Source organism: Acomys minous (assembly GCF_964271855.1).
Source record: "Acomys minous genome assembly, chromosome: 3".
In the NCBI taxonomy this organism is placed as follows: Eukaryota; Metazoa; Chordata; class Mammalia; order Rodentia; family Muridae; genus Acomys; species Acomys minous.
The window spans coordinates 28,888,914-28,911,672 of NC_140485.1; the positions used below are offsets into that span (position 1 = coordinate 28,888,914).

At 39.1% G+C, this 22,759-nt stretch overlaps 1 protein-coding gene across 15 annotated transcripts in view; it reads right to left on the reverse strand.

Moving 5' to 3' along the window:
• Window positions 1–1,844: 1,844 nt before the first annotated feature.
• The window catches only part of MGA (MAX dimerization protein MGA), an 86,376-nt gene continuing 65,461 nt past the window's right edge, over window positions 1,845–22,759 (reverse strand). For 13 of the 15 annotated variants that reach the window (XM_084775548.1, XM_084775547.1, XM_084775551.1 and 10 more), the window contains exons 16-24: window positions 21,329–21,619; window positions 19,699–21,152; window positions 16,815–16,942; window positions 14,401–14,452; window positions 11,939–12,145; window positions 9,509–9,620; window positions 8,993–9,226; window positions 7,329–7,505; window positions 1,845–5,715 (exon numbers count right to left, since the gene is read on the reverse strand). In XM_084775548.1, the coding sequence (XP_084631674.1) occupies window positions 4,445–5,715; window positions 7,329–7,505; window positions 8,993–9,226; window positions 9,509–9,620; window positions 11,939–12,145; window positions 14,401–14,452; window positions 16,815–16,942; window positions 19,699–21,152; window positions 21,329–21,619 (3,926 nt within the window). In that variant the 3' untranslated portion in view covers window positions 1,845–4,444. The remainder of the gene's footprint in view (window positions 5,716–7,328; window positions 7,506–8,992; window positions 9,227–9,508; window positions 9,621–11,938; window positions 12,146–14,400; window positions 14,453–16,814; window positions 16,943–19,698; window positions 21,153–21,328; window positions 21,620–22,759) is intronic. The other 2 variants (XM_084775540.1, XM_084775542.1) reach the window with 2 other exon arrangements.

The window sequence follows — 22,759 nt, forward strand, 5'->3', positions numbered from 1 at the left end:
TTAAAAATCAACAATTCTGTGCAATTAGTTTTACTCTGGTTCCTTGAGTACCAGTCAATCTCCATGAAATGAGGACATAAACCGAAGTTCCTGAAAATGAGCTGTCCATACTACCTACAGTTTAATTCTGAAAGAGACTAGCACTATCACTCTTTTCCAGACTTGTTTTCAAGGTGTATTTATCACATAACTCCACTATAAATAACTAGCACAGTGAGGAAAAATGTATGAAACTTTGTCAAAAATAACACATAAAGAAGTGGGCGATGGCACGTGCATTTAATCCCAAAAGGCATAGGCAAGTGGATCTACATGAGTTCAAGTCCGTCTTGGTCTCCATAGAATTCCAGGACAGCCAGGGTCACATAGTGCGACTGTCTCAAAAACAAGCAAGCAAAGAAACATATAGATATTTACTGTCTTCTCTGTTCAAAACATTTTCAAACTTGAAAGAAAAGCCTACCATCAATTTCACCCATACTTCTGGGGTAACAAAAACCAACTGCAGTTATCATAAAAGTATACAAGGTAAAATGTTGGGGGTTGATCTGGTGCTATATATTCAAATGCTAATTATTGCCCCCCCAAGATCTGGTTGCAGTCCAGATGAGACTCAAGACTCACATATACCAGTCTTTGTTGTGTAAACCATGCTCTACCTAATTTAAAGTTTTAACTGGTTAATAAAATTGCTGAGGCCTGTAACTGGGCAGAAGTAGGTGAAGTTTAGGCTTCTGGGCTGGGGGTCTCAGAGGGACCACCAGGCTGAGAGGAGAGTAAGTTGTAGAGAAGGAAGTTGCCATGGGGGAGTATGGACCGTGAGCACACAGCCATAAAGGTGGGCATGATGGAACAGAAAACAGGCCAGGCAGGAACTATTAAGGCAAGTAACATGGGATATGTGGCTGTGAAACAGCAAAATAGCTAGAGAGTTGATTGATACCTGCCCAGTTATGGTGCTTTAAAGCTTATGAATCATAATCTGTGTCAATTATTTGGGAACTAGTGAAGACTTCTAGAATCTAACAGCATCTGGGAACCGTTCAATGATTTAAAAGGCCAGGGAGTGGTGGTGGCAAAGGCCTGTAACAGAGAGAGAGACAGAGAGACAGAAAGAGACAGAGAGAGAGAGACAGAGAGAAACGGGGGGGGGGGGGGGGAGATGGGGGTAGAGGGGGAGGAAGAGAAGACGATGCAGAGAGACAGAGGTGGTGGTGGTGGTGGTGGTGAAGAGAACAGTTTTGTTTAAGTATGAAAAACCCCTTAACACCTTGTCTTAAGAACACCTATTGGGCAGTGTTTGCTTTGAACGCTTGACAAAGTGAGTTCAGTCCCTGCTAGGAGAAGACTCCACAAAGTTGTTCTTTGATCTCCATATGCATGCCATGGCACACATACCCAATACACAGACAAAAAATTTTAAAAGAACACCTATTGCCCCTAGTCACTAAGATTGTGTTTATGTCCTGTTGTTCCTCAAGACAACAGATAAACTGCCTTGCACACGGTGGTACTATGAAACTATTTTCATCATAGAAAAGCAACTATTTGTCATCAAATTGTACATAATTTTGAAGTCCCAATGCTACAAGGACTAGAACATCAAAGGTCTTCCCAAATGGCACATCAAAGCTTTAAGGACAAGAAGCTTCTTTGGAAGGATCACTTCAATGGCATCATTTTTAATACACCTGAGGGCATTAAGAATTTTCCAACCAGGCACAAACCTCCCAACACCAAGTTCTGCTTTAATTAGTGTAACTGGTTTATTTAAGGTTCACATGTCTTGCCTTTCAACTGCCAAACTTCTGTTATTTCTAAAAAAATAATCACTTTCAAAAGCAGAAATGAAAGATATATATTTAATATATAAAAGAAAATGCTAAATCTGACATAATTATATTCTTAAAAACATTCCGTTTATTTACAGGAATATAAAAAGGCGAGTTATTGGTCTACTGAGATCATGCTTCTTAGTAAGGGTGGGAGCTTTTTTCCAGGTTCCTCCAATGTTTCACCTTTCATAATCATACATGTAGTTTTCATAGATCAGTTTCTCCTAATGTAAAGTTAAAGAGCAGGAGGTTTGGGGAGATTTTGGATTTCTGTCAAGACTACAAGATTGTTCTGAAGACTAAGCCCTCCTCAAATTAGCCCTGATAGCTCCTAAATCTGTCTTAAGAACAATGTATCTTGGGAGTTCACAATGACATCTGCAGCTTTCCCTGAACACCTAGAACCAAACCTCATTTCTGTCTTTGTACATCTTTCATAAACACAGCCAAGTATCTTCCAATCAAGAATAAACCCTGACCTGTTTTGAGTATATATTTTCAAACAAACAAACAAACAACAACAACAAAAAAAAACGCCAACCACACAGCAGCAGCAGAAGCAGAAGCAAGTATTCAGAAGCTAAAATGGTCCTTTTCCTGAGGATTTTTCCACTCCCTTGTCTGTTTCTTGTCTGACTCTCAAAAGCCAGAAGGAAACAGCAAAGAAACAGGCAATAAAACCACTGGAAACTGTTATACCCGGACTAAAGAACTAGCTTCTCCATGGACAGCTATTAGCAAGGGCGACAGGTGCTGCACTCCTTGGCTAAGGCATTGGATAAAGTCAGTTGGGTAGAGGACAGAAAGGACAAAGGAGAAGCTGAGGAATACTGTTTTTACTACACCAGGCTTTTGTAGTAAACAGGGAAGGTTGAGTGCTGATGACCTGCCCAATGGGAAGCAGCACAAAACCAACAAAGAACTTACTACCATTGCATCTTGCAGTGGAAGTTTTTTCATCATTTCAATCTGATGATTACCAGAGTTAATCTAAAAAGGGAATCAAACATGGAAGTAATAATTCACTGGCTAGATTCATTCCAAAGTTGGTCTCACAACCTAGGTCTGAAGATATACTCAGTGGAACTAAGAATAAAGAAGGCAGGGAAGTAAAAGAAACAGAATTACCCAGGCACAGCCCAGGCACCGGAAGCACTTGTGTTAAAGTGTTTTACAACACAAGCAAATCCTGTCATCCAAGACAGAACAGGTTACATTCCAAAATATAATTATTTAAGAAAGGCAAAATGCAGCAGCTAAATCTCAGTCTATACATTTTCAGAACAGTGATTCTTGCCCCAGGAGTTTCCAAGGGACCCCTCAAATGCACCATGATTATTTACAAACTAGATAGGAAACATTTCTATACTCAATACAAATCTCTTCTAGGTTGAAAACTTCATCCTTTGAGAAATCTATGAAAACAATTATACAAAAATATAAATATCTTTATCTTTACAGGTTGTCAGTCCTTCATATCCTGACAACTGATGAGTGAAAAAGCTCTATAGATCATTGATGCCATGGTAGCAGATAAAAAATATATTTTGTGACTCCAATACTGCCTTACATCCCTGGTAAAGAATGCCTACTATGACTCGCCTTTTCTTTACATCCTGTGCAGGTAACAGTGAACAAAACCTTCAAGCACCTAGAGGCTGGTTTCATTTGGAAATATCCAACCCCACATATTTTATTTTGGCTATGGTCTCTGGTCAAGAGAGAAACTGCTTTTCATTTTAGCTGTTTCTTGAGCATTATGAAGGAATCTTTTCAATATCCCAAAAGACAATAAAGGAGACATATCTTTTTTTTTTAAGTCTCTCAAAATAAGGATGTTAATAGTAAAAGTTAAAAGTATATATTCTTACTTTACCAGAAAACCTAAAATTTATAATTATGACTGAAAGGGTAAGGGAACAGCTATTCAGGATATGAAAGAACAGCCTGCTGAATGAAAAAACTCCTTCACTTTGGTATTCCATAATATTCATCCTATCTACCTTAACATTCTTCCCTCCTTATCCCCCGCCCACCTAATTGTGTGTGTGTGTGTGTGTGTGTGTCCGTGTGTCCGTCCTTTATAGCTCACGCCAGACACAAACTTGCAATCTTCCTGCTTTAGTCTTCTAAGTGCTGGAATTACAAGTATGCACAACCACGTCCAGCTCTATGATACCCTACTGTTGAAATAATAACTAAAAACTCTTTCTAGGTCCCTTCACACAACTGTATCACGGTTCTTAGATTTTAGAGATAACAACTATCATCTACAGTTTAGTCCATAGTAATTCCAAGTCTCCAGCATTTTCTCAGGGGAAAAATTATAGTATCCAATGGAGCCAGAATCTTGTTATGAATTCCTTGGGCAAAAGGGATCACACCTTCTTAGAGAAGATGAGGGGACCCAGCACCACAAGTGAGGTAACATTTTTAACATGATCAAAATTTCAAACACCAGGGCCAGTACCCTACCCCCCTTTCTCCATTAATATTCACACATAAAGTCAAGGATTACAGTTCCATAAGACAAACAGATGCCTACAGAGAAAGGAGGTGAAATTCAATTTTCCCCTCATAGCCTGGCTTTTGCAGAAGGATGAACAAGTTCATTTCCCTGAAGAACTTGATGGAACTCCAGAGTTGCCCAATTTAGCCACAACAGGTGCCAATGTAGGCATCACTTTGCTCTCTCGGCCTTCCTGGTCACTCCCTGTTAAGTTTATTTTGTGTCCAACTGACCCAACTTTGGCAGCTATAGGTGCCAAGGAAGGCATCACCTTGAGACTCTGACCATCGCTATCACTGGGGGGGTTAGCTACTTTTAAACCTAGAGGGGCTAACTTCGGCATAGGCCTCCACAAAGTATCTGTGTTGCTGTTCTCTGGGCCAGTCTTCATGTGTAAGATGGGAGGTGGAGATACACTGTCAGTCTCTGCAGGGAGAACAGAAGTACTCTGCTCTCCATCACTAGGTTTCCTGCGGGAAACAAGAGAATCCTTTATTTCAGAGTCAATAACAATCTTAAGGACATCTGACTCAGAGGCTGTGTCCGCAAGTTGCTTTTCATTCTCAGAAAAGTCATCATCTTCCAAGTGCAAGAGGAGGGGGCTGATGGATTCACTCTCCTCTTGGACATCAGGCAACTCTTTCCCACCTGTTCTCAAGTGTCCAACTTGGAAAGCTGATCTGTTCCCAGGAGCAAGTTTACTGATAAAAGCTCGCTGAGGATCCCCTGGGAACTCTGTATCCATAGAGCCAGGCATTTCAGTCAGGCCAGAGTCATCATTCAGTTGCTGATTAAGAAAGGCAATTTCATTGAGTAGTGAAGTCAGCGTCTCGTCAGTGTCATCCTCATCTTCCATGTTAGTCAGCAGCTCGCTGGGATCGAGGGCTGCTTCCTCAATAGCTGAGGCTACTTTCCTTAGCTCCATCTCTATGCTTGAGTCCTTGAGGTCCTTCATCTTTAGTTTATGAAACTGAGATTCCTTTGATTTCAGTCTTTCTCCTCTTAACTCGCACTCTCTCCATTTATACCGACGCCCTCTCATATCACCAGAAATCTTTTTAGGTATAAACTCCTGTGGTGCCTTCATACTAGAAACATCAGCATGAGGAAACCCAGAATCTTTATTTGCCAAAAATACTTGTGTTGTACCAGGTGCTATTCTGCAATCTCTATGGTTTCCTCTGGAAGGGATTTTATCTTTATCTTTTAAGGAGCTAGCATCATTCCCAACAATGTCTCTCAGGTGGTCAAGTGGCTTGCCATCAGAAACTTCATGAGCATATTTGCTGCCACCCATATCTCCCAAATCTTCCTCTGCAGCCAATGATGTCACATTAACAATTCGTGGCATCATAAATAAGTCATCATTCTCTGAAAATTAAAAATTAAAGAATTTATTAGATTTACAGTAATGACAATCTTTTTCTCTTTCTCCCCTTCCCCAGTCATTATACCTATCTTAGTCCACTTTTGCCAGAATGATGGATGAATGGCAATACTTAAGTAACTATTTTTTAGAAATCTCCACAAGATAATTAATTCTTTCCTGGATTGGGAGGGCAGTGGTAGAGATTAAACCTAGGACTCTGCCTATACCAGGCAAGTATTCATCCTATCACTAAGATACAGTCCCAGCCTGAGGTTCAGACAGAATCAGGATCTTCCTATGAAGTCCAGGGCTGGCCTCTAACTCACAAAAATCTTGCCTAAGTTTCCTGAGTGGGATTATGACATAGCCCACCATCAAAAATCTAGCTTGTCAAGATAATTCTTGTCCCGAGGCAGAAATACATCCTGATTTTGATCACCCAATTAAATGGTAGTTATAAGGGAAAACAGAACTCTAGAACCAGCACAGTGGGTGGTGGTGGTGGTAGTGGTGGTGTGTGCTCCAGAGTGAAGGAGAGCACTCCAGAGTGGGCTTGTCAGCAGAAACAAAAGCAGGGAACTAATGTTGCAATGGCAACAAAACACCTACAATTTTAAAACTGGTAAGAATACCCTTGCTACCTTAACAGAGATTTGGATGTGTAGAACCCAAACCAAACAAAATAATACTTTATTCTTTGTTGTATAAAGGGGTGGTGACAGCTGGGCGCAGTGACACATGCCTATAGTCCCAGCACTAGGGGAAGCAGAGGCAGGAAAATTGCTCTGAGTTTAAGACCAGGCTAGTCTACAAATTGAGTCTAGGAAAGTCAGGGCTACAGAGAAACCCTGAAAATAAATAAATAAATAAATAAATAAATAAATAAATAGGGGCGGTGCTCAAAACAATGCATTGGAATGGTAACAGGAGAGTACACCCCTTCAGAGTACAATACAAGACAATGAATAACACCAAGAAATTAAATATTGACCTTTCTATATCATCATTTCACTTTGACATTGGTTTTCTCTTTTCTCTTTTCTTTTTGTTTTTCAAGACAGGATTTCTCTGTGTAGCCCTGGCTGTCCTGGACTCACTTTGTAGACCAGGCTGGTCTCAAACTCACAGTGAACCGCCTGCCTCTGCCTCCTGAGTGCTGGGATTAAAGGTATGCACCACTACGCCCAGCAACTTTGACACTGTTTTAATTCTTCCCCTGTTTAGAGTTCACTAGAATTCACAAAACAGTTTCCAATCCCAAGTAAACCATCAATCAAGCTTGAAGGGTCATTTCTTTTTTTTTCTTCCTTTGATTTATTTATTTATTTTGTATACAATGATTTGCCTTTATGTACACGTGCACTCCAGAAGAGGGCGCCATATCTCATTATAGATGGCTGTGAGCCACCATGTGGTTGCTGGGAATTGAACTCAGGACCTTTGGAAGAGCAGCCAGTGCTCTTAACCCCTGAGCCATCTCTTTAGCCCCACAGGGTCATTTCTTAACAAGGCAAATGCCAACAGAACAGTTCTGGATCACTATAGAGCAGATCTTAAATGCCTCCTCTATCACTGGGACCTTTTTTAACTAACTATAGAGGATACCACCACATACCTGACTGAGCCATAGTACTGCTTGAAACTTGAGGCTTCAGATCAGCTTCTAAGAGAGCAGGAGAAACAGCTACCACTGGTCCTGAGAATAGGGGGCCTTTTAGGGTAAGCAACTGCCCTTGTGGAGTCATTACTAGGTTGGCAGAGGAGTGTGACGTGTTAGAAGGCAAGGCATTTTCTGCAAAGAAATGAAAAATCAGTAAAACAAATGTCCAATTAATGTTAGTGTACTCCAGAGAAAGGCAGTCCTAAACCCTAACTTGAAGGTATAACAAGTTTATGTATGTTTAGATGAAGGCATACCACAAGTCTATTCACAGGTTCTCTGTCCTATATACTGATAACAAAGTCTTTCAAGTTTTTAGAATGTAGTTTCTTTCCATTTGTGAATTCAGGTAAGGGGTCATCCAATTCTTTCATAAAATTCTATTCTTTCTCTGTAATGTTAAACTAATTCTTATTTTAGAATCCACCCAGACTGATACAAGTCACATTTTCCTGGTCCATATAGCAAGCTGTCTGAAGAATGAAAAACAAACAAACAAACAAACAAACACAACACATCCTTCTCTAATACACAAGCCAAGTACATTAAATCAGTGTAGCTACTTCCAGAAATCAAGGTAAGAAGGAACTTAAACCAGTTTATTTTGTTCCTTAATAGAGACAATGAAAACTGGACTAGTTCAAAGAAATTAAACTATTTCTTTTTAAAAGAAACAACAGGGGCTGGAGAGATGGCTCAGAGGTTAAGAGCACTGTGTGTTCCTCCAGAAGTCCTGGGTTCAATTCCCAACAACCACGTGGTGGCTCACAGCCATCTATAATGAGATCTGATGCCCTCTTTGGGACTACGGTGTATGTGCAACCAGAGCACTCTATACATAATAATTAAATCTTAGAAAGAAAGAAAGAAAGAAAGAAAGAAAGAAAGAAAGAAAGAAAGGAAGGAATAAAGAAAGAAAGAAAGAAAGGAATAAAGAAAGAGAGAGAAAGGAAAAGAAAAGAAACAACAGTCTCACTGTGTTACCTAGGCTGACCTCAATTCTGAGCCTTAAGCAATCTGCCTGCCTTAGCTTCTAAAGAACCTGAAACTATAGATACATATCACCATGCCCAACTTAATTTTTTAAAAAAAGCTTTTAAAAGTTCCAATTTATGGGGGCTGGAGAAATGGCTCAGAGGTTAAGAGCACTAGCTGTTCTTCCAGAGGTCCTAAGTTCAATTTCCAGCAACCACATGGTGGCTCACAGCCATCTATAATGAGATCTGGTACCCTCTTCTGGTATATAGGAGTACATAAATGCAGGCAGAATATTGTATAATAAATAAGTAAATAAAGCATTTTTTAAAAGTTTCAATTTATTTCTCAACCTATAATAAATTCAAGAAAATCAACTGTTCACATACAAAAGCAGTTATGTACTTAGTAAAAAACATGTAACTGTAGACTGCTATTAGAACTAGGTCTTAGAGATTAGAATACTAAGCTCTTAGGAGTTATTTGTATGTGCAAAGCCAAAAATTAAAGTCACAACTTAAAGTTCCATTTTTTCTTAATACTCATTCCCAATTTATTTAATTAGAACTCAGCCAAGAGAAGATGTTCAGTCTACTAAATTGGTGTTTATCTACATTAAGAAAAGCAATGGATATCCCTCCTACCTGTGGCCTGGTCTCTTTTTCTGGAAAGAATCAAAGGTTTCCCCCTCCTGTTATTTATGAACATCTGTCCAAGATCTACAGATGATGTAGAAGATCCCTCCAGCTGTTTGCTAATTCTGGGAGACACACCAAACTCATCTGATCCCATCTTCTTCTTCCTTTTTTGTGCCTCTAGTGCTTGTTGTTTTGCATAAATATACTCTAGCTTCTTCAGGACCACTTCTTCTGTCTTACCTACAGGTTGGTAGGGAATAAAGTATCACTTTCTGCATGACCCCACATAATAGTGAGAAATACAGTTACATGAAATCTAGTTGATTTAACTATATTCCCCCAAACTATGAAAGGCAAGAGTGATTATAAATCAGAAGATGTGACTCTCTCAAAGTTAACTCTGCTATAAACCTGGGGATGCCAATCCTTCACTTAAAAAGACTTTCAAAAACCCAGTGACCATTTCTCCTAACTAAAACTGTTACTACTGTGCTCTTTACCAGAGACATTTACATAGCTTACCTGAAAGAGACGATACTTTCCGTATTAAAATATTTCGTTTTCGACTCAAGAGATTTTTCTGCCCTATCAATTTGTCTGCCTGGTCTGTTAGTCCTTGAATTTCACTGAATGCCTAGAACAGAAACAGCAATGTTAATGGACCACTTACTTCAGGAAGTATAGGGAGTCACACCGTTTCTTTAATAAACTATTTAAGCTAGTATTTTAGAGAACATTAAAAAAACAACTACTGATGTTTCAGAAACTGATTAATAGATTGAGCTGCTAGAAACAGAACCTCAAGGCCTTGTGCATGCTAGGCAAGTGTTCTACCTCTGAGCTGTATCCTCAACCCAACAGTATTGGTTAAATTGTTTACTAGCTTGTATTTCTAGGGGACGTACAGAATGCTTATTTCTAAAGATCATCACTAAGCAGTATGTTTCCCACTATTGCAAGGGAATAAAAAATAAGTATGCTATGCTTAAGTTTTCATCAAATTTAAAAATGTTTATAAAATCAGTTTCATTACAATAGAGGGATATGAATACTGTATGTATGCTTCCCAACTTCTACTTAAAAGTAATGAAATGTTATCGTAGATGGTCTATGTGCAGAGTTAAAAACTTATGCTATTTCATTTTCTTTTTAAGTAGCTGTCAACTATTCATAAATGTGTTAAGGGTTATGGAGGTAATTAGTTAGAAGTCAATTGCTTGTCTCACATGCATGAAACGCTGTGTTTAATGCCTACTGAGAAAAAGAAAATGCGTGCTAAATTGTTCTTATGCTATGACTTTTACAGTATAATTAACTGTTAGAAATGCTATAGGTTATAATAAAAAGAGACTAGCACACAAACTTAGAGCAAGTTTCTGACTTGTATATCATTCCTCAGCACTGTCTGTCTGTCTTTTTTTGACATGATCTCTCACTGGCCTGGAGCTTCACCAAAGAAGGCTAAGCTTGTATGGCCTGTAAGCCCCTGGTGTCTACATACTTCCCCTTACCCAAACAGGAATTGAAAGTATGTGCCACCACACGTAGTTTTGTGTGTGTGTATATGTGGTTTTGTTCTTCTATTTATGTCTCCATCTGTGTGCCTATCACATGTGTGCCTGTGCTGCCAAAGGACAGCAGAGGGTAGTAGATCTTCCTGGAGTTACAGGTGGTTGTAAGATTTTCAACAAGAGTGCTGGGAATGAGCCAGTGTGGTGGCGCACACCTTTAGTCCCAGCATTCTGGGAGGCAGAGGCAGGCGGATCTCTGTGAGCTCAAAGCCAGCCTGGTTTACAAAAGGAGTCCAGGACAGCCAAGGCTACACAGAGAAACTGTGTCTTGAAAAAACAAACAAAAGAGTGCTAGGAATGGAACTGGGATCCTCCAGTAGAACAGCAAGCCATCTTTCTAGCTCCACCCAGCTTTTTTTTTTTAAATGTAGACTCTGTAGTTGTGAAACTCAAGTCTTTGTGCTTGCAAGGTAAGTAGTTTATCGAGTGAGCTATCCTCTCAGCTTTCAGCTTGACTTAAGAATGTAAATGTTTAGGGTTAGAGACATGGATCACTAGGTAACAACAGCAGCACTCACATTGCAAGCATGAGGACCTGAATTTGAATCCTCAGCGTTCATGTAAAAATCTAAGCATGACTGCATCTGTAACCCTTGCAACGAGATGAGACAAGCAGATCCCAAGAGCTCAGTGGTCACCCAGCATAGCCATAAAGGCAAGCTGCTAGTTCTATGAGACCCTGTCTCAAAGTAGTAAAAAAAGAAAGTGATAAAGGAAAACACCCAACATCCTGCTCTGATCTCTGCCTATGTGCTCATGGGAACATGTAACTATAGATTCATGTGCTTGCACACCACACACAATAACTCTTTCTCTCTCTCCCTCCCTCCATCCCCCCTCCCTCCCTCCCTCCCTCCCGCCCCTTCCCTACTCTCCTGTCTCCATATTTAACATTCATTATAAAGTTATTCTGACTTGGGGCTGGAGATGGCTCAGTGGCTAAGAGCACTGTCTGATCTTCCAAATGACCCAGGTTTAATTCCCAGCACTCACACGACAGTCACAACTATCTGTAACTCCAGTTCCCAGGAATCTGACACCCTCACACCAATGGACATAAATAATTTTTTTAAAAAGGTATTCTGACTTAACATAATCATACACACACACACACACACACACACACACACACACACAACTGCAGTATTTATTGCTTATTTACTAGTTCTGTTTGTGACACAGCATCATTGTATAGCTCAGGCTGACCTTGAACTCATAGCAATCTTCCTTTCTGTTCAGCCTCTTAATTGCGGGCATACCAGTTATGGGCCACCATGACCAACTACTAATTTCACTCAACTATGGATTTCCTTTCTCATAGTATCTGTAAAATTCTCTTAATTCAACTTATGTCTGTGTATGTGATTTATAAAATACTTGCCCGAGTAAGAATGAGACTTTTAGAAACTTTGGAAGAATGAAGTAATCCCAATGTAATCTTCAATTTTTCAAAGAGATCTCTCATTTCACCACGCCGCCGCCGCTCATTGGCAGTGTGTGTCCGACGGTAATAGGCAAAGGCTTCTGTTTCTTTCTGTGGCTTATCACTCCAGCAATCATCTTTCAATTTTGGAGAAATTAATGGAACCTGTGCAAAAACAGTGTTTCTTCAGCATCTTCCTCCATCCCAAATGATATTGTTCTATCTCAGATATGCTTTGGATGGTTATAATGGCCTCTCAATTGCTCTATCTTCCCAATCTCTTTTTTCTGAACACCATTTCAACAACATCAACAGTATAAATTCTAATATAGATTAATATAATCATATTATTTCCCAGCTAAAGTTTAGGTGATTCTCAAATGAGAAGGAATCATCTGGAGCTAGAGGAAGGTAAGATCTGGAAAAGCGTATTAAATTCACCGTTATTGAAATTAGTCACAATCTCTTTTTTTGGTTTTTCTCTCTTTTTTAAAAGTGGTCTTTATCTTACTTTTACTTTTTATTCTTTACATATATCACATCTCAACTGCAGTTTGCCCTAGCTCTGCTTCTCCCAACCGCCCACCCACACGTCCCATCTCCCCTAGATCCAATCCTCCTTGAGCAGGCTTGAAGAGAGCAGGCTTCCCAGGGATATCAACTGAACAGCATAATGAGTTATAAAAAGACTTAGGCACAAACCCTCCTATCAAGGCTGGATGAGGCAACCCAGTAGGAGGAAGGGTTCCAAGAGCAGGCAAGAGTCAGAGACATTGCCCACTGCCACTGGTAGGATTCCCACAAGAACACTAAGCTACGTAACCTTAGGCAATGTATATGTACAGGACCTACCACAGACCCATACAGGGTCCATGACTGTGCCTTCAGTCTCTATGAGCCCCTATGAGGCCTCCTTAGTTTTTTTGTTTTTAAATCACAATCTTGATTGCTAGAAGAAAAAAAAAAAAAAATATATATATATATATATATATATTCCCACAAGACAGGGTTTCTCTGCTTAATAGCTCTGGCTATCCTAGAACTCACTTTGCATGTGAGGCCAGCCTTGAACTCAGAGATCCGCCTGCTTCTGCCTCCTGAATGCTGGCAAGATACAAATATTTTAAGAAGACTAAAGAAATGGCTCAGCGGGCAGAGTGCTTGCTGTGCAAGCACGAAGACATGAGTTGAGGTTTCCAACATCTGTATAACAGCTGAGCAAGGGAGGGTGTGCCTCTGTAGCTACAGCACTAGAGAAGTGTAGAAAGGCAGATGTGGGAGGCTTATAGACCATTGGCAAGCCTAGCTCCAACAATGAATTACAGATTTAGTAAGAAGCCCTTTCTCAAATGACACTTGACATCCACTTCTGGCCTTGACATCTGGCAAGCACAAACCCCATACACACACAATTTAATATAAGTAAGACCTTTCACAAATTGGGAAAGGATCAACTGCCACTCTCTTCTAAACAACCTTTCTTTCCAACCCTTTCAGGAGGAGGAGGACTTTTTCTGTGCAGGGGGTAGTAGTGGGGAGGACAGTATGACACACTGCACATGTGGAAGTCAGAAAAAAAAACTTCAGGGAGTTCTTGATTTTTAGCATATCCTAGTCTCATTTATTTTATGTATTCTACTTCAAATTTAAATGTATTCACTCACTCACTTTTTATTCATTTATTTATTTATTTATTTATTGGTTTCTTGAGACATGGTTTCTCTGTGTAGCCCTGATTGTCCTAGAGCACATTCTGTAGATCACACATCCAACTGGCCTCCAACTCAGATGTCCACCTCCCTCTGCTAGGATTAAAGGTGTGCACCACCACCACCATCTGGCCTAGAAAAAAATTTTTAAGATTTATTTTTAAATTATGCACACATGTGTGTCTTTGTGTGGGCCTGTACACTTGAAAGCAGGTACCAGCAGAAGCCAGACACATTAGATTCCCCATGGAGCTGAAGTTACAAATGGTTGTAAGCCTGATGGGGTGCTGGGAACCAAACTTGGGCCTCTTGGAAGAACAGTACATGCTAATAACCACTGAGCCAACTTTTAGGCCCTAAAATGTATTTCTTAAAAAGAAGTTACTGACATATATAGAGTTATAACTACATAACAATCTTATAATTGGAAATATGCCTTCACCTCTAATAGGGTCCTCAGAAATGACCTGTTATTTGTTTGTTATTTGTTCTTTCAAAGGTCCTGAGTTCAATTCCCAGCAACCACATGGTGGCTCACAACCATAATGAGATCTAGTGCCCTCTTCTGGAGTGCAAGTTTACATGCAGGCAGAATATTGCATACACAATCTTTAAAATAGTCCTGAAAAAATAGTTAACAGAGCTTATGTTTCAATTATAAAATAAACATTATCATTTTATTAATAATTATATTAAATAAATTCTAAATACCTTTCGACTCTTTTCAAAGGCTTTTTCATCTGCAGAGATATGACTATGACACCTATAAAAAAAAAAGTAGTTTTAATGTTTTACTGAAATTCAGTATCAGATCTATTCCACACGTTATCAAATTATACCACTCAAACTTCCTAAATTACAACCAGTTTCTTTTCTCCAAGGTATACTAGATAGCCAGTTTATCCACCAGTACACTTTAGGGTCCAAATAGTTACTAAAATTACAAATTATTGTTGTTCATTCGTTAGTTCATTCATTCATAGGCAGGGCATCATTGTAAAGGGCATCGCTTTTTTTTTTTTTTTTTTTTTTTTTTTTTTGATTTTTCAAGACAGGGTTTTCTCTGTGTAGCCTTGACTGTCCTCGACTTGCTGTGTAGACCAGGCTGGCCTCGAACTCAGAGATCTACCTCCCTCTGCCTCCCAAGTGCTGGGATTAAAAGTGTGTGCCACCACCGCCCAGCGAAGCCCTGGCTGTTCTAAATCTGCTATACAAATCAGGCTGGCCTCAAACTCAGAGATCTGTTTCTGTCTTAAATTTAGTTATCTGTTCTTTTATAGTTTATGCTCTTTGTATATAGTGGTTATTCTTGGCTCTTTATTATCCCAACCTAATAACACGGTGCATTTACTTACTGAATTCTTAAATGTATCTCGATATAATTTTCTTCAAGCTTTGTACAGCTTAACTGTATTAAATTGAAATACATAAATGGTTGGAATCATTTCAAAAGTATCAGCATGTAGCCCTCCTTTGCCTGGAACTAGCAATAATCCTCTTACCTTGGCCTTTCTAGTACTGGCATTATAGTTCTGAGCCACCAAGGTAGCCTCTAAACCATTTTTAGACATAAGAATTTTCAGGCACATCAAAAGTCACTTTATGACTCACAATGTCAGGACAGTATGTGTACTGTCAATGATTTATTTTTAAGCATTTACAGCCTACAGGGCTATATTATGCCCAGAAAGCTTTTATTCCTGTGATTGTTGAAAATAGTTATTTTTAAAATTACATTTTTCTTTTTTGTTGTTTAGGAACTTGGATTTTTTAAAAGATGTATTTATTTATTATTACGTATACAGTGCTCTGCCTGCATGTACACCTGCATGCCAGAAGAGGACGTCAGATCTCATTATAGATGGTTGTGAGCCACCATGTGGTTGCTGGGAATTGAACTCAGGACCTCTGGAAGAGCAGTCAGTGCTCTTAACCTCTGAGCCATCTCTCCAGCCCCCAGGAACTTGCGTTTAAAGTACAGAACTTTCCTATCCATTTGTCTGCAATATTACTGAACTTAGTAGATATAATTAAGTTTTAATGAATTTAAACTCTCTCACCTTAAGCAATAGCTAATTGAAAGACCCTGTAAACAGCTCTGGAGTAAAGACAGCCACTTAGGAGACGGTCTCACAAATGAAGTTGCACCTTTCTTCCTGTCTCTCACATACCAATTCCCATTCCGTACAGAGCTTCCTAACACGGGGTGAGATGGCACCACCCAGAACACACACACCTGCGCCTCATCAGTGGGATAGGTAGAAACAATTTCATATCTGTACCTCACCTGTTCAGCTAGTAAAATAACTAAATTTCAACTTTTAATGAAATATAAAGGAAATAAATTTTATTGAGTAGTCATCTCTCATTAGCTATAATGGACAATATGTATACTATTTCATCCTACACTCTAAATGGGGGCATATTGGTTCAAAAAAATTATAAACCTGTCCAAGGTTAAATATCTATCTCTAAACTAGCTAAAGTAGTGTTTTATTTTACTTATTATTTTAGACAACGTCTCGCTATATAGCTCTGGTTGGCCTAGAACTTGCTATATAGACCACTCTGGCGTCAAACTCCTTATTGATATACTACTTTTTAGAAAGCAGGTAAATTCCTTCCTATTTCAATACCTCATCTAGGCTACCTAGGAGAAAAAGAAAAGAAAACAAAACCAAACAGAAAACCAACAAACCCTAAAAGAATAGTGGAAGTGGGTCTGTTGCCCAGAGCTTTTTTTTTTTTTTTTTTTTTTAATGTTTATTGGTATTTTGCCTATGTGAAGACCTTGGAGTTACAGATGGTTGTGAGAATCCACATGGGTGCTGGGAATTGAACTCAGGTCCTTTGGAAGAACAGTCAGTGCTCCTAATTGCTGAACCATCTCTCCAGCCCCGCCCAGAATTTTTTTGTTCGTTTGTTTTGTTTATCAAGACAGGGTTTCTCTGTGTAGCCTTGGTTACTCTGGACTCTCTTTCTAGACCAGGCTAGCCTCGAACTCACAGAGATCTGTCTACCTCTGCCTCCCAGTACTAGGGTTAAGGCGTGCACTACCATGACCGGTTTCACTCCTAGAGTTTTTCTGGGTTCCAAACAATAACTCAAAGGTAAATATGACTTACAGCTGTTTGAAGGACTGTATGTGAGGTGCTGCGGTCTTCTCGTAGGTAATGTTAATTTCCTCTGAGAGTTCTTCTATAGTCTCAACATCCACCTGTTCATCATCCTCAATATAGTCTACATAGTTATTCTGAAATACATTATTAGGACAGTAAATAATGTATTGGGAAATACACTACCTAAGCTTTTCAAATGCATGCTCCATTATTAAACCAACTAGTTTCAAATAGTTATCTACCACAAGGACTAATGTTGCTTGATAATCACAAAAAGAAATTAAGTCAAAGAAGAACATGATTAGAGTTAATACCAATAACTACATTAACTCATAGATGTATACTCAGAATTTCTAGAGGCTATAATTGATGCTTTGATGTTATTTTTAGAGGACAGCATTCAGGTATGATGCCTTAAGGCTTAAAAAAAGAAAATCTTAAGATCATGCACGTTGAGGCCCTGGGTTTAATACCTACCAACTCCTCATCCCCCCAAAACCCACAGAGCATTTAAAGGATTTCAGTTTTCAAAAGTAATGCCAAGTATAGTTCACTATAATGAACAGAGGCAACTGAGTAAACACCGAGCACTTATCCCAGAAACTCACTGAATACTTTAATAAAGTTATATGCATAATGTGAAATAAACATATTTCCAAGTCCATCTTTAAAAGCAGTGCTCACTATGCCAAAAAAAACCCAAACAAACAAAAAACTCAAAACTATCTTAATATATATATATTTTCACTTTACTTTCAAGGCATAATTCAAAATGAGGTATCCCAATCCTTATTTAAAATCTCATGTTTATAATTTTGGAAAAATCACTCCAAAATTAAAGGTTCCAAAAGGTTAACAGACACTAAATACAAGCAACAAGCTATTATTTATGGTGTCCACTTCAACTTAAGCATAATTTAAGCAATATGTTAAATTTAGACAAAATATAATTACCCCCTAAAGAACAAAAATGAATAGAATCTAAAGTTATTAATATAGGCTTGACTTATAATACTTGAACCAAAGGGTGTGTGTCTATTTCATAGACACAGGTTATGTCATGTATCCCAGGATAACCTCAAACCTGCACTCTTCCTGCCTCTATCTCCTCACTGATAGGATTATAGGCCTGCGCCCCACACCCATCTAACGCATGATTTTAACTGCAGGCTTTGTAAACAGTATGCAATAATCTCAATAGAACACAAAGCAGTTAGTCACAGATTTCCTCATACAATTCAAACACAAGCCTAGTGATAGATGTAAAGATAATTTTGGCACAGGACATGCATGTAAATATGATAGAGAATTTATATTTTAGAAATCATTCACATAATGTTTTATATTTTTTAGAAGTCACTGTAAACTTTTGTCAAATTATCAGTATATCCAAGGAGAAGCCCCTGTAAGATTAAGGCATTCCATAGGCTCTGTGAAGTCTGTTTCACTGATAGCTACAGTCCTCATTCCTTTTAAAGTTGAACTGTTTTGTTTGTTGATGTAGTGTTTACTCAGACCCAAAAGACACTGTACAGTAATATGTCTTAATAGAACCTTACAATCTCATATTCTTGGATTTATGTCCTTGAAAAGAATTAGCCTACAGAGAAAATATAAAGCATATATAAATTATCCAATTTTTGAGCTGTGTCCTTATTTATAAATCAATATATAGTACAAGATTAAAATGTTTTAAAGGGGTTTTTTGGGGGAGGGGCTATTTCTGACACAGGGTCTCAATGTTGACCAGGCGAGCCTCAAATTCACGAGAATCAACCATCTCTTACTTACAGGAAGTAAGGGTATGCGCTACCATACCAACTATTTTAGTTTTAAACTACTATTATCCTTTTGTTGTAATTGATAGAGCACGTAGGTATTAACAAAGAAATACCAGGAGACAAAGGAGCTAAATATATCTCAAGGAAGAAATTCTGAAATACAGTTGGTACAAAGGTTTCTATCATTTGCTCCTGAAGAAAGGTGACAATTTAATTTATGGTCTCCCTGAAGCAGCTATCTATGATCACATGTTTTATATATGGCCCTATGCTAGTGGTCAGGAAACCATAGCCCACCACATATTTTATAGTTTACTGGAAAACAGCCACATTTGGTCACTCACATGTTTGTGGTTGCTTCCATACTACCACAGTAATGGAATCACTTAACCTGCAAAATGTAAAATGTTTATTTACTACCTGGCCCCTTTATATAGGGAAAAAAAATGTAATCTAACTTTTGTCCTATGCCTGACCCTCAGTTACTTAATGCAGTTAATAGAACCATATATAGGAAACTTATCCCCCTCCCTGGGGGAAAAAAAAAGCTCTCAGGCAAATTAAAATACAAAACTATAAAGACCACATTGCAAAGGACTATGATCAAAGACTAGAATATATAACATAGCTATACTACATTTAATACTAAAAGATACAAAGCAACTTTCAGGCAGATTATATTAAAGTACTTGGTGGTACTTTATAGTTTTTCTCCCAAAAAGAAAATATTCCCTCTAAATGCAAGCAAACTCCTCCTCCATTTTTAAAGTTACCCTTTCATTGTTTATTTTATCTGTATCAGGGGCCAATCACATCACAAACGATGTGACAGAAAATGAGATCAAATGGTTGTGGGGTTTTCAAGGTTTCCTTAAAAGTTCACTTTGGTAAGCACTTTATAGCATCTATACTCCAAAGGATCAAGCTGCCTTTACAATAGTTTTAAGCAAGACACAGCGAGTAGCGCCTTAAACACTAGTTGTTTAATAATGATCTAAACCTAGTTACCCAGATGCATATATTAGGTAATAGTGATGCTCTAAGAAAAGCTACTGTCTCAATCATTTAAATCCATGAGGTTTCAGTCACAACAAAAATGGGCTCACCACCTTTTCTACATCAACCTCCTCACTCTGGTAGCCAGAAACAACATCCACAATCTCATCAATAGAATCATCGGTTTTCTCATTCTCATCTTCCTCATCCTCCTCTTCCAAATCCAAAACAGTGAAGTCAGCACTGCTTCTCCCATTCTTTGTCTCTTGCTTTGGTTTTATCTCTTCTCTTGGGAGCAGTGAGTGACCCTGAAAACGTCTGTTCCCTCGTCTTCCTTTTATAGCTCTCCTAGGAATAATAGAGAAGGCTGCAGAACTAGAAATGCCACTCCAAGAACTATCCTCAGTTTTTAAAACTCCATCACTCTCAATAGTTCCACTTTTTGCAAGTAAGTCGGAGATGTCATGTTCAGAATTTTCTTGGCATTGCTTCGTTTCTGTAAAGAACTGCAAGTTTGCCTCTTTCTTATATTCCTGTGAAATTCCAACGTACTTCTGAGTTAAAGGGCCCTTCAGGTGTTTTCTCCATCTCGTTCTAAGACTGCCCTTCCCCAAAGAATCTTCATAATCCTTGGCCGCCATCTGTGAGTTACAATGCTGTTCCTTAACTTGGCTCCCTGCTAATTCAATTTTACTTTCTTCCTTAGAGATGACTAGAAATTCTTCTGTGTCCTCTGGATTGTGTAATTCCTGCTGCTGTTCCATCTTCACCTCAGCACATTTTTGAGGCCGTACTTTACTAACATTCTGGACTGTCCTAATATTGACCTTTTCAGAAACAGCCCTAATTTCTGGAACAGTCTCTTTTTCCTTTGGCCTGTTCTGATTCCTGTTCCCAGATTCTTCATCACCATCTTTGTCTTCATCTGTGTGTGATCTGGTGCTACAAGAGTGTTCGTAAGGTCTGGTATCTTCCATAAGGGTTTCTTCATCGGAAAGATCATCTCCATCATCTAATGAATCATTCAAGGTATCTTCTGAGGCAATAATTCCTGAGTTTTGCTTGCTTACAGCATCTTCTTTTGATAGTAGAACTTTCTTAGTTTCCTCCTCTCTTTTGATAGAGTTTGTTTCATCTTTCTGGTCTGCACTCTGAGATTCCTTTTTTATCTGAAGGGAAGCAACATGCTGAAGAACAGAGTTAGGAACAGGCTTTTGTCCAGGGAGCTGCAACAAGGCAAAGCTACCTGACTGCAGAGGAATGAGACTAGTAGTGCCAACAGGCTGCCCTCCAGTCCTGGGTGTTATTTTGCTTTCAGAGCTTGTTTTATTTGCAAGGTTTTGAGCTTCAGGAGGAGAAATCCTCAGAGTCAGTGTACCAGCCTGAGAGACAAAACTAGATCCAGAGGAAAGCATTGAAGGTGCCTGAGAAATGACATTTACTGCCGGAGAAGACCCAACAGCCTGAATTACAGGACTCATAACAGAGAAGGTGGAGGATGAAGTAGAAGACGATGGGGTCTCAGAAGATTTGGAAGGAGCTGGTAGACGGATTCCCACCACAGATCCTGGTAAGAAAAGAGAGAGAGAGAGAGAATTTAAATCACTGCTGCTCATATCACGTCTTTCAACATATATTTCCCAGTTTAGGAGGCTGAGAAAGAAAAGTTCTGGTATATCAACGACACCATATGATCAAATGATTCAACAACAAAACCCATCAGAAAGATCTCTAACTTTATACCTGGGTTCCGAAACACGACAGGCTGTAAGCTGGGCTGGGTATTAGAGCCTCGAATCTGATGTAAAGGTAGGAGTTGGACAATCTGCCCATTGGGATGCCTGAATAGGTTCATTCCACTTGGACTCCTAACAGGTTGCAAGACCATCCGCTGTCCCTGAAGTTGTGGGCTTGGAATTGGTCTAAGCGAAGGAGAGCCCTGTTGCACTGGAATCAACAACAACCGAGGGCCCGTACGTTTCACGTTATTAGGAGAGATTTGTGGAGTAGTCACTGGAACTTGAGGGGTATTTTCTGAAAAACAGAAAAATAAGAAGCTACTATCAGAATTTATCTTAAAAAATTTCATGGATAGCCCAGTCACTGAGCTGCCAAAAAGGACTCAGCTGCCTCCCCTCAAGCTCCCTTGCTTCAAGATGCTCTGTCCCCCCTGCCCGCCTTCTCCCGCAGCTGCCGTCTGCAGGCCATTTCCACCAAGAAAAAGGAATGGTTCATATGTCCGCTATACAGAACTGCCACTCTTTCAACCCTTTTGTTGATGCAAGTAAGAGTGATGACCTGCTTCCTGCTGGCACTGAAGATTATATCCATATAAGAACTCAACAGAGAAATGGCAGGAAGACCCTTACTACTGTCCAAGGGATCGCTGATGATTACCAAAAAAGGAAACTAGAGAAGGAGTTTATGAAGAAATTTGGCCTACAATGGTACTGTATTTGAACATCTAGAATATGTCGAAGTAATTCAGCTACAGTTCCTGATACACATTGGACTGGCTAAGGACGACAGGTGAAGGTTCGTGAGTTTTAAGTGCTTGTGGCTTTGAAGCTTAAGTGAGGATTTCCCTTCTGTTCCTTGTCACAAGTTTAAAAACCTCATGGCTTATATAATGTAACCACTTGGGGTCTGCTTTTAACTTGGACTAGTGTTAACTCCTTCATGCCATTAGTAAAAACAATATTACATAAGATATAATAATGCTGTACGTAATGTCTAATTTGACTTATTTAAGTTAATGAAATTTTGTCCTCTATAGAATAGTTTTTTGTTTGGTTGGTTTTGGTTTCTTCGAGACAGGGTTTCTCTGTGTAGCCTTGGCTGTCTTGGACTCTCCTTTGTAGACTAGGCTGGCCTTGAACTCACAGCAATCTGCCTTCCTTTGCCTCCCAAGTGCTGGTATTAAAAGTGTGCCCCACCATGCCTGGATAGTATAGTATTTATAGCTAGGAATAATGTATAATTTGTTTTGTTTTTATTTTTTGAGACAGGATCTTTCTATATGGCCCTGACTGTCCTAGAACTAGCAATGAAGAACAGGTTGGCCTCAAGCTCAAAAGGAAATGCCAGCCCCTGCCCTGAGAACTGAAATTGACAGCTGCTGCTGCTGCTGCTATTATCATTATCATCATCATCATCATCATTATTATTATTAAA